Consider the following 14,467-nt stretch of genomic DNA (forward strand, 5'->3'; position numbering starts at 1 on the left):
CAAGCCTGGGGTTCTGTTGGACTCTGGAGAGGAGAGGAGATATTCACAAAGGCATTTACCCTGAGTCTTCAAGGCTGCCTAAGGAATTCTCAAGGTGGCACTGGGGCCGGATAAATAGCTTAGCAGTTAAGAGAGCTAGCTGCTCCTCTAGAGAAGACAGGCTGTCCGTAGGCCCTATAAAGTCTGGGCCCTGTGTGGCTGCTCTTCTCCACTGTGGCTCAGCACAACTGCATGTGAGAGCATCACCCTGATATCAGCCCGCATCTTTGGAAAGGTCACACTACCAAGCCTAAGGAGTTCCCTGAGGTGTCATCTCCTGACATAGGGCAATGTCAGAAGGTGGGCCCAGCTCACCTGGGGGTTGCTAGCGTTAGAGGTGTCGTCCCCACTGATGGTGGGTTCCAGCAGGCTGCCATCCTCTAGCACATTGGAGAGACTGGAGCTGTGGCGGCCTTGGGCAGTAGGGAAGGGCCGTGGCCCATCCAGCGGGGAAGGTGTGCCAGGCTGGCTGGCTGGAGTAATAGTCCCGCTGCTGCTGCTGCCGCCGCCACCAGCAGCAGCAGTGCCTGAGCCGACGCTGGCCCGTTCCAAGCCCAGGTCAAGGGGTGTACTAAATGGAGAAAGGGCATGGTAAAAGGCATCCGGGTCAGGGCAAGGGGTCTCTGAAGGCAGGAAGACATCTGAAGATTCAGCAGGCAACTCAGTAGGTGGTGAGGACAGGGATGGCTCCAGGGAGGTGGGCAGCTCTGGGAGGAAGCGTGGGGGACCGTTGGCTGTGGCAGCCTCCAGGACATACAGTCGGGTCAGTACATCTTGCCAACCAGCTTGTCGCGCCAGCAGCCGCACTACTTCCGGCTGCCCGTAGATGAGGTGAAAGAGCTGCCAAACCAGGGTACAGCAAATGAGGGGTCATCCGAGTGCTTCCCTAGATTCTCATCCCAAGGTCTTAACAGCGGGGACCTCCAAAGACACTCCCATCACAGAGAGGCAGAAGGAGCTCCAGGAAGCAGAGGCCATTCCTTCACCTCCCCGAGCTTTCCTTTCTTACTCACCTGACGACAGATGTCCAGGCGGATGCTGAGGTCAGCCTGGAGGGATAGCTGTACCACAGCCAACAAATCGGAGAGATTCAGGCAATCTGGGGGTGCAATCTGAGGGACTGACAAAGTAGGAGGGGGCTATCTCAATCCTGCCCTGCGTGAACACTCCCTTTTTCCACCAGCCCCATCCCCTGTTGCTCTCTTCCCTGGTATGGGATTTTATTTTTTTATTGTTGGTTTGTTTCTGTGTTGGGGACTGAACACATGCCCTTATGCATGCTAGGCCCAGCACCCCACCACTGAGATGCACCCCCCTCCATCTGATCTGCCTCTTGGTCCCAACCAAGTCATACCTGCCCCTACAAACAGCTTGTAGAGGCCCTGGCAGAGCTGGGGAGAGATGCTTCCTTCAGGCAAGCTGGCAACAAGACCCTGGAGACCACAGTCTCGCAGCCGAAGCCTCTGGCGGTTCCTCTCAGGTAACCGCTCATTCTGCTGCAATCTTCGCAAGATCTGTGTGAGGGAGACCCCAGGGGCTGTCATCGCAGAGGCCATAACATAGGAGGAGTCACTGCATGGGTGTGTGGCTCCAGGAGAGGCCTGAGTGGCTTTATTCACTGGTGCAATGATTCTCGAGGTTCCAGCCAGGGGCCTCAATAAGTAGAATGAGGGGGCTAGGTATACCTTGCAGACCCTGTCAGTCAAAAGGGGCGGTGACTTTGGCCGCACCAGCAGTGACAGCAGCACCTCGAGGTTCCCCAGCTCCAACAGAAAGATGGCCAAGGGCTCTTGTGCTGGAGAACCCTGAAGCAGAGCCAGCAACAGGTCCAGGGTACCCACCACCTGAGGATACAGAATGTCACTTTAGGATGGGCTTCCCACTTGGCCCATACACCTCTCACCCAAGCCTCTCCCTCGCAACCTCCATCCTACCTGGCCATCATCACTGCTGGCTGCCAAGAAGCTCAACACAACCTGCAGGTCATCCACCGAGAAGTTCCGAACCAGGAACTCACGGGCCAGACCCAAAAGGGAAGTCTGTACTGTGCGCAGGTCATCGGCCGCAAGGGGGCGCTCCCGCTGTGGGCTGGCAGGTCCAACAAGCACAGCCAACAGGTCCAGGAGGCAAGATCAGGAGGGAAAGGGCAGGTAAGCTGGGACCCTGTGCCATCCTGTCCCTGACACTGAGCACTGCTGTGCCAGGCCCCCAACATCAACCTGGTCCCATCAGCCTAACCTGTAGTGTGTGCGAAGAGCATCAAGGATGAACTGCACTCCATATTTCTTCCTAAGTTTCTGTCTGTGCTCACGGACGATGCTGGACATGTACTGGATGTGACCTGCATGGACATCAGCAGGAAGCTTCCTTCACATCCTCTAGGGCAAGGCCACAGCCACGCCTCCCCGGCACCATCTTGTTCCCTCACACACTCTGGGGCAGAGCCCCGGCCCTGCCATATGTATCCCCCTCGGATTATCTAGAGCAAGGTTGTGACTTCCCGCCCTGCCTGCCCTGGAGCCAGGCCTCTTTCCCAGGACCCTCACCTACCCAGGCGCACAGCAAAGTCACTGAGGGTCCAGAGGTGAAAATTGAAGAGCAGGTGCTGGTAGAGTAGGTAGAGGAGAGGCCCACTGCTATCCGAAGCCACCTGCTCCATCAGCAGCTGGGCAGACATGAGCACGTTCATATCCATGGCCCAGCTGGGGACCTGCAGGGAGAAGGAACTGGCTGAGAAGCTAGGTTCTGCCTACCTGCTGCCCCAGACACCCAGTTTCCAGTCTTCCCAGCAGGAGGTATGAATAACCATCCTTGCTCATACCCGAATCTGCCCCATCAGGCCTAATTCAGATACCACTGTCCAGAAGGCCTGCTGCCCCCGTCCCTCCCACACCTGCTCACCAGGCCTCACCTTGCGCAGGAGGGCCCCTATGATGGCTGGGCCCTGGCATCGCACCAGGCTCTCCTGATTCACAGTGTGGCCCTGCAGGAAGTTCCGAAGCATCAGGAGAAAGGCCGCCACTGCATTCCTCTCCATCCGTTCCTCTGCCGACCACCAGGAAGAGGACAAAGAGGTTGGTCAAGGGCATGCCAAAAGCCACCACCATACCAGGACTCTCTCCCCAAATCCAGGCACGAAGGGCACTCACCTGAAGACTTGCCCAGCGAGAGATGCAGGCGCTGAGTGTTGTGGCCTGAGGTCAGCTCAGGCCCTACAAGGTCGTGCGTTTCACCCGGATCTGCCTCAGCTTCCTGGGGCTGCACAGCCACTCGATCCAGCAAGGGCAGCAGGGCACCCATGCCCCCAACGCAGTTCACCACATCCTGGGAGGAGGGGCTAGTGATGAGAGAACAGCTCCCGACCAGCATCTTGCCTAGAAGCCCGGACTCAAAAAGCATGGTTCTCTTGAACTGGTCTCCGCGGGCCCTGCTAGGGCCCAACACTGCTACCCATTAGCCCAGTGGACACTATACACATGGACACAGGTACCTTCACATCCCACGTCTCCACCCTGTATCCTGTCAGGCGGCCATCCAGCCCATGGCCAGGGGACAGGTCCAGACAGATATTGTTCTTACAGGCCTGGATCAAACGGGAGAAGGGGAGTGACAGATTGAAAGTAGGAGCCAGAGGGCAGAGCCAGAGGGTTCTGTATGGACTCTAATCCCTAGGTACCTGAGGGGAATAGTGGAGGAGCAACTTGACACCAAGCTCATGTAGTTCACCCTCAGGCTTGAAGGGTGCTGGCTCATTGGGCCCTGGAGAGAAGAGGCCAAGCATTTAGACCTCAGGTCCTCTGGCTAAACAGTATCCATAGTTTGCCTCCTCCCTGCCTGCCCAGAGGCCAGATTCCCAGGCTGCCATCTTCCCTGGGGACCCCTGTGCACTTTGCACATCTGATGCCCTGAACTGGGACAATGGGGTAGAAGCTGGGACTTGGGGGGGGGGTCGGTAGAGGGGGAATGTGTGACAGACAACAGGTGCTACATACCCAGGATACACAAGGCTCGGAAGGCAGGGGCTTGCAGGGCTTCATGGAAGATGGCCACCGCCCCCAGCTCACCCTCTAGTGATGTGGGGCTTCCCCACCGAGTATCCTGGGTGCCTGCAAGGGTGGAGCTGATGCTGCCCTCCTGCAGAGGGGCCCCCAGCCCAGGCCCCCAGCCCAGGCCTGTGGTGGCTGGAACTGACTGGGAGCGGGTGAGGGAAGGGTGAGTGTAAGACAAGGCGGTAGGGGCTGGTGGCGTAGGGAGCCCTGTGGTGGTCGTCGTCGTGCGGTGCCCGGCAGAACCAATACAGCAGGAGGAGAAAGGCTGCAGGGTCAGGATTGGGAGACCTGTCAGGTCCCAGCAAAGCCTGGCGTTCCACCTACAGCCAGCTTACGGTGACTCCCCAAACCACGCACTTCACAGTGGTACAGGCTGAAGGCACACAGGGGTTCCAGACCACAACGGTCCAAACCCCTGCAACCAACCCAAGGCCTCCCAAACCCTGCCTGGCACACCTCACTGAGGGAGGGGAAGCGAAGAGGAGCTGTCTTGACCAGATGACCGTCTTTGAAGACGTTGACCAGGTTCTGACTGAAGGGTCGGCGCCCGGGCACGTGCACGATGGCCACACAGTGCTGGAAAAGAAGCTGAGATGACGCCTGATGCTCGCCATCCCATGCTGGGCCGTGTCAGAAGGATGGTGACTCACCCAGGAGGAGTCGGCGAAGGACACTTCGGGCAAGCTCATGGTCATGTACTCCTTCCGCGTGCACACGGCTACCACCAGGGTCCCAGCCGCCGTGAAGAAGGCCTCGAACCCTGAGCCGCTGCTGGTGAAGAAGCTGAGGGCAAGCAAGCCAGTTACGCCGGCTTCTTCCTGCTCACCCTCCCGGTTGGGGTCCTAGCCCTTGGCAGTTACCCACCTGTACAACTGTTTTCGCTGGAGGGGCCGGCTAGGAGCTGAGGTAGGAGCTGCCTCTGTGGGGTGCAGACAGAGCCAGGCATGGAAGGTAAAGGCAGGTCCTGGCCATCGCTGCACAGGTGGCACCATGATGCCAGCCATGCTAGGTGTGAGGTCAAAGTATCTCAGGGCGCGCGCAGGACCCCGGTGCCGGGCCATGCCTGACAGCACTCGGATGATGGCACCTGCATGTCGGGCCTTCTGAGATTCAGTTCCACATGATTCGGAGTCCAGCCCTGGTGGGGGGCGCAGCAGACGACGGAGCTCCAAGGGCCGAAGTGACACGCGGCCCAGAGCTTGCAGCAATGCTAATAGCTGCTCCTGGCAGTGGGGTCCCAGGGCTATTCCTGTGCTAAGTGTCTCTAGCAGGTAGCCCACCAGGCCTGCTTGTACACAGGTGGCACGGCTGGCAGGACAGCTGTCACAGAGCCACCAGAGGCGTTGTGCCAGGAAGAGGCGCAGCTCAGCTGTGGGCAGTGCTGGTAGCCACTGCATCAGCACCAGCACTGGCTGTTCATTGCGGATTGGTGGAGGCGGGTTCATGCTGTGGTCACCCTCTACAGCCTGTAGGTAGAAAGAACATGACAGTCAAATGTGGCCCCTTGCCAGCTCTGAGACTTCCTGGTGCCTACAGTATGGGAAAGCAACATATGCCACCCCATTTTGGAGTCTTGCCAAAGGTGAATGATCAGGACCACTAAAACAAGCATTTAGCATCACTGATTTCCGCGCTTTAGCTCGTAGCCTAGTCTAGGCCCCAACTGCATGTTCCTGGGATAGCCCTGGAGTCCTATTCTGTAGAGGTCTCACCTCAGGGCACTGGCATGTATAGCTGAGCCACCGGCTCACACTGTACTGGCCCATAGTTAAAGGTCTTTCAGAGCAGGGACCTGCCTCAGGCTAGCTGCCTTTGTGACCCGGGACCCAAGCCCAGTCCTCACCATGTTGAGCAGTTCCTGCAACAGCCGGTGGGTGGGGGGCCCATGGCTCTGCAGGACCTCCTGCAGGTGCTGGTAGCCAATGCGTTCCTTGAACACCTCCTGAAAGGTAGCGTGGAAGTAAGCAAAGCTGTGGGCTCTGTGGCCAACTCCCACCCGTGGGGACCCTTCCCTTCCCCTCACTAGTTCTGCCTGTAGGTCACAGTACAGAGAGGTTCAAGGCCACGTAGAGGCTGGAGCAGCCTGTATCGTCATCTCAGAAGGCAACAGATGGTGGTCGCCTCACAAGCATCCTTTTCCTACGTGGCCCTGACTCGGGACACATGATGACCACACCCACCAAGCATGTGGAAGCACACCCTACAGACAGACAGTGGCAGTTGTGCACTCTCTGGGGACCAAGATTTACAGGCCAGTTTTGGAATCGCTGAGGACAAGGAACTCCACCTCTGACGCCTGCTGCAGAAAGTCTGAAGCATACTCACCTTGGCCGAAGCGGAGCCACTCATGATGCAGGTCAGCACTCTGACCACATGGACTGCAATGGCATCTGCATCCTGGTCCAGCACCTTTCGGGAGAGAGGGAGTCAGGAGAAGTAGCTGCCAGGGTGTCATAGCTGGCGGTAAAAGGGGTGCAGGGCCAGGCACACCGAGGTCCAGAGCATCTGTTGGATCAGCAGCCCTCCATGAACAGCAAACCCTCTACTTGCCCCACAAGCTGTGTTGCCCTGAGCTGGATAGCAGGTAGGCAAGACTGCCTCTGGCAAAAAGGCCTGGAAAGAAACTTAGGCTGCAAGCCGGGCATGGTGGTGCATGCCTTTAATCCCAGCACTTGGGAGGCAGAGGCAAGTAGATTGCTGTGAGTTCAAGGCTAGCCTGGTCTACAAAGTGAGTCCAGGACAGCCAAGGCTACACAGAGAAACCCTGTTTCAAAAAAACAAAACAAAAAAACAAAAAACAAAAATAATAATAGAGAAACTCAGGCTGCAAAGGGCCTCTGGGATAGACTAGGTGGTGCCTGCTGCCTCTGCACCCCATCCTGTTCTCTGGTGGACTTACTGAAACTTGTCCCCACATCCCCACCCAAGGTGGACACAACGTGCAAGCAAGCCATCAAGTGTCCCATCACCCATGATGATTGACAGACACACAGCAGTATAGGGGCCATCAATCACAGGGCATTAGAGCCAGGAGAACCTTCGAGACCTTTAATCCTACCCTGTCCCTCATCCCCTAAATCAGTGAGGACCCTGTGGCTCAGCTTAGTTGAGGCTGACAGTCAGAGGCATAATGCTCATGGCCCCTGAGCCGTTCTGAGGGGTGAGGGGCTGCAAGTTTGACAGCAGGTACTAAGCCATGTTTGAGTCCTGTGGGCCCTTTGCTCCCAGCACTACCCAGTCCCCCCCTGAAATGTGATCTCTGACAGCCTTTCCTTCTCCAGGCCTATAAATAAAGTCACAGATGTGGAGCTGAATGGACAGGTGAGCTCTCGGAAAGTCCACAGACAATAAACATGAGGCTGCCTCATGGAGACAAAGCCAGGGCAGAGGCTCTGGAGGTTGGGGGCCCAGGTGTAGAGCCCCACCTGACACCCTACAGCTGACACCCTACAGTGAATAGTGAACCATGAGGTAATTATAAGGAGCCAGATCTGTTTAGCATAGGAATCAGGAGCCACAGAAGAAATGGCCCCTGGGGGACCCCTGCCTTAATAGGTGATGACAATCAAACCTCTTAGTGTCTGTACTTCTCTCTCCTTCTGAGAAGTAGGGGGTGGGGTAGGTTGTAAAGAGTTTCGAAGGTTCCTCCCAGCCACACCCCAGCACCCAATTCTAACACCAGGTGAGCAAACGACCACTTCCTGTTCCAGTCTCTAGGATAGGACCTTGGAAGGGAGGGTGAGAGGGCAGTCAGAGTTACCCTCACTGCCAGATATGTCAAACGTATCTACTCATCAGCCCTTCAGAAATACAGTAAATTGGTCAAAGAAGGAGCCCAGGGGTGGGTGGCCCAGGGAGGTGCTGCCTGAGTTGGTCAGCTCCGGGGGGGTGATACCTTCTGGACATCGGGCTCAGTCAGTAACCGGGTAGCCAGGTCACTGTCCCCCTCAGGGGGCGCCCGGGCCTGCAGGTACAGCTGTGGGGAGGGGCACAGTGGAGGAGGAGGAGATGAGAAGGAGAGGTTAGAGCAGGACCAGGGGGTGCAGGCCAGGGCTCTGCACCAGTGGGGAATGGCCCACTGAGTCCTAATCACCGTTCTCCTATCACAGTTAGGGCTGAAACCCAAAGGGACAAACCTTGTCCAGGCCCCAGGCCCTCCCACTGAACATAGCCACCGCCATGTTTACTCAGAAGCAACCTGGGATGTCTGTGTGATTCCTCCTGGGTCCCAGGCCTTACACACACACACACACACACACACACACACACACACACACACACACACACACACACACACACACGCCCCAGGCAAAAACCCCACCCACCTTGCTGTTCTGGATGAGGCGAATAAGATGTTCAAAGCAATTGTTGCTAAGGAAGGTGGCTTGTAGCACTGGCCGGTCGTCACACGCCAGCATCATAGGAATGGCATCTGTGCAGGGGTCAAAGTCATACTCCCCTCCAGGCACTCCCCTTCCCACCGTCCTGCCTTCCCACCGTCACACAGACATTCCCCTCCCTAAGGGCCTGGGAACCCATACCTACCAAGCATGCTGACCCGCAGGGTGACAAGGGCCTCTTCAGGGCCTGAACTTGGACTAACTGGCCAGTCAGCGTTGAGAATTCGGAAGTAGCCCTCAAGTAGGGTGCGCAGCTCTGGTCCCCGGGGTGGTGCTCGGCTCCCGTGCAGGACGTGCACTGCACCCACCAGTGCCTTCAGAGCCAGCAGCACCTGGAGGGGGTCCTGAGCTGGGCCACAGTGCCAGCCCCGCACCACACCTAGCAGTCCCTGCACAGAGCCAGGACTCACAGCCAGCTGCCCGTTTTCCTATGGGTGAGGAAAGATGGCAGTAGGCTCACCTAGAAGCAAGATACTGAGAAGGCCACGCCCTGATCCACAGGCTCACTACCCAGCATACCTTTCCTCCTGCAAGGACAGCACCAAAGAGGTGGATGAGCCGCACCAGCAACGTGGGAGGCAAGCGCTCGGCATCCTGCAAGCTCTCTGGGTAGTGGGTAGGGCGGGACAATGTCACCAAGGTTGTAGGACTATAGTCCAGAGGACTGCACAAAAAGTGGGGTATCCTAATGTGGGGGTGTGGGATAGAATGCCGACCTAACGGAGGAGACCTCACCCTGCTTTAGGTCTATGCTATGATGGGATGTAGGGCTACATTAGTGCTTGAGGGACATATGCTCCAGCCCCAAGAGCCTAGGCAGCTTCCTAGATCCTTACACCCATCAGTGAGGGTGTCCCAGAGTGATTCACAGCCACTGTGCTTCCTCAGAGAGACTGCCCTCCCCCGCCATGTTTGGCTTCTCAGATGCAAACCTGTTTTTTCTGCCACTCTCTGACAGGTGGGAACTTTGGGTGCACTACTCTAGGGACCAGGCTACATTTTACTGGTATTTCCGCCTCTCCCACTGGGGACTTCTAGGGACTTTCACAGCCTTACATGTGGCCTTACTCCAGCCAAGCTGGACAAGGTGTCAGACAATGAGCTAAAACCTAGAGTGCAGAAGGGTCCAGGCCTGAGTCACATGGTGGGAACAGGTGGGCTTGGGTAGGGATGGAGCCTCCCTGCACTGGGGCTTCTGAGGCAAGACCTGAGAATAAAACTACGCCATGAGGGGAGAGGACAGGGTGTGGGCCAGTACCCCAAGGAGTGACTGATGGCGTTCTAGGGATTTGGGGACAGGAATGGGTAGGAATGAGAATCAATAGTGAGGATATCAAGCTCCACTGAAGGGTCCTACCATCACACACACACACTCACGTGCGTATACACGCACACACACCACATACACATGCACACACTCACACATACCACATACACACACTCACACACACACACTTGCACCACACACCACCTACTCATGCACACACACACGCGTGTACACAGACATACACACACACACACTTACGCGCGTGCACGCGCGCATGCATGCATGTGCCAGACTTCATCCGAGTTCTCCCCTCCTGTGGCCATGTACCACTCACTGACTTGCTAAATGATCCAAAAGGATCCACCTACACACAGGCCTGCTTGTCTCTGTCCAGCCACTTCCTGCTCTGAGCATATCAAGTGGAGGGAGAGAGAGACAGAGACAGAGAGATAGAGAGTCCAGAAGAGAAGAAACAAATAAAGCTAGGGAGAACAAACGGCCAGAGGGGTTCCTGCACTCCACTCCTCCCAGTGAGGAAGCAGATGGAGACAGCTGGGTTACAGAGGCGGGAGGCAGAGTCTGGGTGGAGGCTACCTGGCAGAGAGACTGGAGAGGAATAGAAAGACAAGTGCCTGAGAGGAGCGAGGCAGAAGGAAGATGGGAAATTCAGGAGACAGGTCAACACCCCACCTGATAGAAAGTCCTCATTCCAGCCTAGGAAAAAAATTACTTTGCTCAGACATGCCCTTTCTCTTTTCTCTACCCCTAAACGTCTACTTGGCTGTTGGAGGTTCCTGTGTCTGTCCCAGGCCACACCACCAAGGAGTTCCTCCTGTCTGGCAGATGGGATTAGGGAACTACAGGAAGGGAACCTGAGCTTGGGGGCGACCCGGTGGGACCTAACCTTGGAAGAAGGCTCCGAATTCACTGGGCAAAGCAGCGGGAGGAAACTTGTATTTGCTCTTCTCCTTGGAGCTGATGACTTCCCTGGGGGGTGGGGGTGGGGGGAGAGTTGGGATGAAGCCCAGCTCTGGGCACTGGGAGCCATTGGCTGAACTCTCAGCTCTTCTTGGTCAGGTCCCCCAGTGTGTGCACAGGCTAGTCCCACAAGGCTTCAGAGCAACAATCCCATCCCTCTCCTTTCCCTGGCCTGCTGTAGGACACCCTGTCTGAGGGCTGGGTCTCACCCACTGTGCTGGCGCCGCCAGGTCTGGTAGGGGTCAAAGAGCTCTTCACAGAGGAGCAGAGCATGCAGGGCCACGCTCTCCAGCTGTGTCCCATGGCCCTCCTGTGAGGATGATGGGGATCCTTTCAGCTGCAGGGCGGGGAGAGAGAAGAGAGGGAGGGTTAGTCAGCCATACCTGCAGAAGCTGTCTTCACCCTGTCCAGGCAAGCCCCTCACCTCAGCCAACAATCCAGTGAGCAATGCCAGCACGCGGGGTACCAGTACCTGGCCCCAACCAGCCTCTACATTCTCCAGGTTCCTGGAGTGGGGGAGGGGGAGATGGAGGGGGTGAAGAACAGGATAGGTCATGCTAATGTCCAGGTCTCCCTCACTCCCAGGCACAAGCAGCCATGCAGCTGCCCACCCTCAGAGGGCACCAGGGAGGAGCCACCTGCAGAGGATGATGAAGAGCTTCAGCAACAACAGGGCCTGTTCCAGGTTGTCCCGGCCTAGCTGCTCCACCAGCACATGTAGAGCATCTAGCGGCAGCAGAGGGATGTCTGCACCTGCTTCCTCTGGCCTGTAAGACGGGAGAGTTGCTGAGCACCGAGGACGGTCCTACCTGCCTGGCCCCGGCCTCTGTGCAGATCCAGCCTTACCTTCGAGGTTCCAGGGAGGCTAAGGAGATACTCTTCTCGAAGGTGCTCACAAAGGACTTCAGCCATTGCTGCAGGTAGGCAAGGTCCTTCTGTTGACAAAAAAGTTCAAGAGAATGAGAAGGGAAAGAATGTCGCAGAAGGAGGCGAGGCAGGTGCAGTGTGCAAGCAGAGCCAGATGACAGGTGAGACGACTGCAGTGAAAGAGGTGGGATGAGCCCTGGAGCACAGGAACTTGCAAGGTCAGAACCAGAAGGCCACAGTAAGGCAGGGACAGGTCACCTCTAGGACCTCATCTTCTCTCAGTCCAACCTGCAGTCTTTGTTCCCACCTTTCTAATGGCTGGGACCCACCCAGACCTGACACAGGCAGAGGAGGAGCTTAAGTGGGGCGTGGCTCTATCCCACACCAGGGCTGCTGTGGATCTCCCACTCGATAGCTACCTGCTGTCTAGCCAGAGCCTTGGGCTGTGTCCTGTCCTGCCACCTTCTCTCCTAGTTCTGCAACCACCACCTTCTGGAAACCTTCCGGCACTATGGGGCCCGGGATGTACATCCATTGCTGGACAGTCACCCATGTCACACTTGTACCCTAACACTACAGCATCCTTACACAACAGCCCGCCGCCCCTTGCACCGACATGTCCACCCACCCTTGCTGTTTACCTGGACCCCAGGCCCCAGAGTTGGTTCCATGGACAAGAGAGGTGGGTAATGGCTGAGCGCGTGGCGTATGGGCGCCGCCAAGGAAAACTATGGTGTGAACAAACATAAAAAGAAAGAAAGAAAGACACAAAGAAACGTTTCCTCTGCCCTGGCTGGGGCAGGAAGCGCAGAGTCATGGTGGGGGAGGGCAGCCGCTTCCTCCTAGCAGACCGCAGGGATGTGGAGGGGCCCTGGGGCACCCTGAGCTGCTAAGGCATCGTGGGCAGAGCCTACAGCGTATATGGTGGGGTCACCTTGCCCTGGGTGCCATCCTTACTGTTAAGATGCCAGGTACCCTTCATTCAAAATACCCACATTTCCTGACCTCGCTTAAAACCTCAGGCCTAGGAAAAATATGCAAGGCTTGCCCATATCTTTGGCCCTTCCCAGGGCCTCGCCACCTACCTGGATTCCACAGGTCTCTTGCTCAGTGACACAGCTACACATTTGCCCTAACTTGAGGCCATTTCCAGGACACAAAAGTGGGACCTGGTCTATACATTAGTCCCTCCCTCCCATCTGGAGCCTAACCTGCTGACACCAGAGAGCAATCACCTTTCCCAACTTAAAAAGGAAACCAGAACCACAGCAGAGACGGACATGAGAAATGGCACAGCTCAGTCAGTGCTCACCAGCCTGAGGGACAGGGACCTCATACCTAAGGATCTGCAGAACTTTATTGATCCGTGGTTCTCAACTTCCTAATGCTGCAACCCTTTAAAACAGTTCCTCATGTTATGGTGACCCACCCACCCCCAAGCCCCCAAGCATAAAATTATTTTCTTTGCTACTTCATAACAGTAATTTTGCTACTGTGTTGTTTTGTTTTGTTTCTTTGGTTTTTCGAGACAGTGTCTCTCAGTGTTAGCCTTGGCTATCCTGGACTGACTTTGTAGACCAGGCTGGCCTCAAACTCACAGCGATCCGCCTGCCTCTGCCTCCCGAGTGCTGGGATTAAAGGTGCGAGCCACCATGCCTGGCTCGGTACTGTGTTTTATGATGGTCTGAGGCTAAGCCTGTGAAAGGTTGAGACCCACTGTTATAAAAGATGGTTGGCTTGTTCATGCTGCCTGTGGCTCCCATGGAACATGCCCTGACCTGGATAGATGCCAGCAGAGTTGGGGCAGGCTCCCCAAAACCTAGTAGGAGGTGGGAGCAGCTATCCACTGTGTCTGGATGTCTTCTTTGTCCATTTTATCTATTATCATGTGTGTGTGTGTGTGTGTGTGTGTGTGTGTGTGTGTGTGTAGACCAGAGGTAGCTAGCTATATGATGTCTCTATCACTCTCCACCTCCCCCCCCCCCCTTTTTTTTTTTTTTGACACAAAGTCTCTCATTAAAGAGGAGATCACCATTTGGGTTATAGGCTAGTCAGAGAGCCCCCAGGGTCTGCCTGTTTCTGACTCCAAGCACTAGGGTCACAGCCACACGATGCCATGCCCAGCTTTTACAAGGGTCCTCAGGATCCTAACTCAGGCCCTCAGCTTGAGAAGCAAGCACAGTGTCATCTCCTCTGGCTTTTATTGCTATTCTTGTTCTTGCTGCTCTCCTTCTGCCTTTGAGACAGGGTCTCATATAGCCTCGGCAAACCCTAAACCCTCTAGGTAGCTAAGGCTACTCTTGAATGTCTGACCCTCTTGACTCAACTTTTTGAGAACTGGGACACAGCTCAGTTCTTTTTGCACAGCTCAGGCAACCCAGAGCGGGACCATAGATGTCAAGAAGCAGGACATGAGTGAGGCGTGGTGGCGCACGCCTGTAATCCCAGCACTCGGGAGGCAGAGGCTGGGCGATCTCTGTGAGTTCGAGACCAACCTGGTCTACAGAGTGAGTTCTAGGACAGCCAAGGCTACACAGAGAGACCCTGTCTCAAGGGGGGAAAACAAATAAGAAGAAGGAGGAGGAGGGGGGAGGAGGGGGAAGAGGAAGACATCACTGTACCTTTTTGTCTGTCTGGTTACCTTTGGCCCTTCTGGCAGACTCCATCAACCAGGAGACCAAGATGCCCAGATTCTGAACCACCTGAGAAGGCTAGGCTGGACCTGACATATTACCCCAGAGGCTCATGTGTTGAAGGCTTGGTCTCCAGTAGAAAGGTGGGGTTTTTGTTCGTTTGTTTGTTTGTTTTGTTTTTCAAGCCAGGGTTTCTCGGTGTAGCTCTGGCTGTCCTGGAACTTACTCTGTAGA

At 56.0% G+C, this 14,467-nt stretch overlaps 1 protein-coding gene across 1 annotated transcript in view; it reads right to left on the bottom strand.

Moving 5' to 3' along the window:
- The window catches only part of Nbeal2 (neurobeachin like 2), a 31,760-nt gene that overhangs the window by 9,273 nt on the left and 8,020 nt on the right, over window positions 1-14,467 (bottom strand). Inside the window, exons 2-27 of the mRNA XM_051140738.1 lie at window positions 11,580-11,668; window positions 11,372-11,500; window positions 11,158-11,239; window positions 10,943-11,070; window positions 10,660-10,742; window positions 9,008-9,093; window positions 8,634-8,916; window positions 8,414-8,520; window positions 7,984-8,064; window positions 6,414-6,497; window positions 5,932-6,030; window positions 4,953-5,554; window positions 4,739-4,871; window positions 4,545-4,664; window positions 4,032-4,353; window positions 3,716-3,798; window positions 3,530-3,622; window positions 3,189-3,363; window positions 2,951-3,084; window positions 2,590-2,749; window positions 2,278-2,380; window positions 1,974-2,127; window positions 1,725-1,883; window positions 1,394-1,553; window positions 1,053-1,159; window positions 355-879 (exon numbers count right to left, since the gene is read on the bottom strand). Coding sequence (XP_050996695.1) covers window positions 355-879; window positions 1,053-1,159; window positions 1,394-1,553; window positions 1,725-1,883; window positions 1,974-2,127; window positions 2,278-2,380; window positions 2,590-2,749; window positions 2,951-3,084; window positions 3,189-3,363; window positions 3,530-3,622; window positions 3,716-3,798; window positions 4,032-4,353; window positions 4,545-4,664; window positions 4,739-4,871; window positions 4,953-5,554; window positions 5,932-6,030; window positions 6,414-6,497; window positions 7,984-8,064; window positions 8,414-8,520; window positions 8,634-8,916; window positions 9,008-9,093; window positions 10,660-10,742; window positions 10,943-11,070; window positions 11,158-11,239; window positions 11,372-11,500; window positions 11,580-11,668 — 4,281 coding nt within the window. The remainder of the gene's footprint in view (window positions 1-354; window positions 880-1,052; window positions 1,160-1,393; window positions 1,554-1,724; window positions 1,884-1,973; window positions 2,128-2,277; window positions 2,381-2,589; window positions 2,750-2,950; window positions 3,085-3,188; window positions 3,364-3,529; window positions 3,623-3,715; window positions 3,799-4,031; window positions 4,354-4,544; window positions 4,665-4,738; window positions 4,872-4,952; window positions 5,555-5,931; window positions 6,031-6,413; window positions 6,498-7,983; window positions 8,065-8,413; window positions 8,521-8,633; window positions 8,917-9,007; window positions 9,094-10,659; window positions 10,743-10,942; window positions 11,071-11,157; window positions 11,240-11,371; window positions 11,501-11,579; window positions 11,669-14,467) is intronic.

The sequence above is a fragment of the Acomys russatus genome, chromosome 32, assembly GCF_903995435.1.
Source record: "Acomys russatus chromosome 32, mAcoRus1.1, whole genome shotgun sequence".
Lineage (NCBI taxonomy): Eukaryota > Metazoa > Chordata > Mammalia > Rodentia > Muridae > Acomys > Acomys russatus.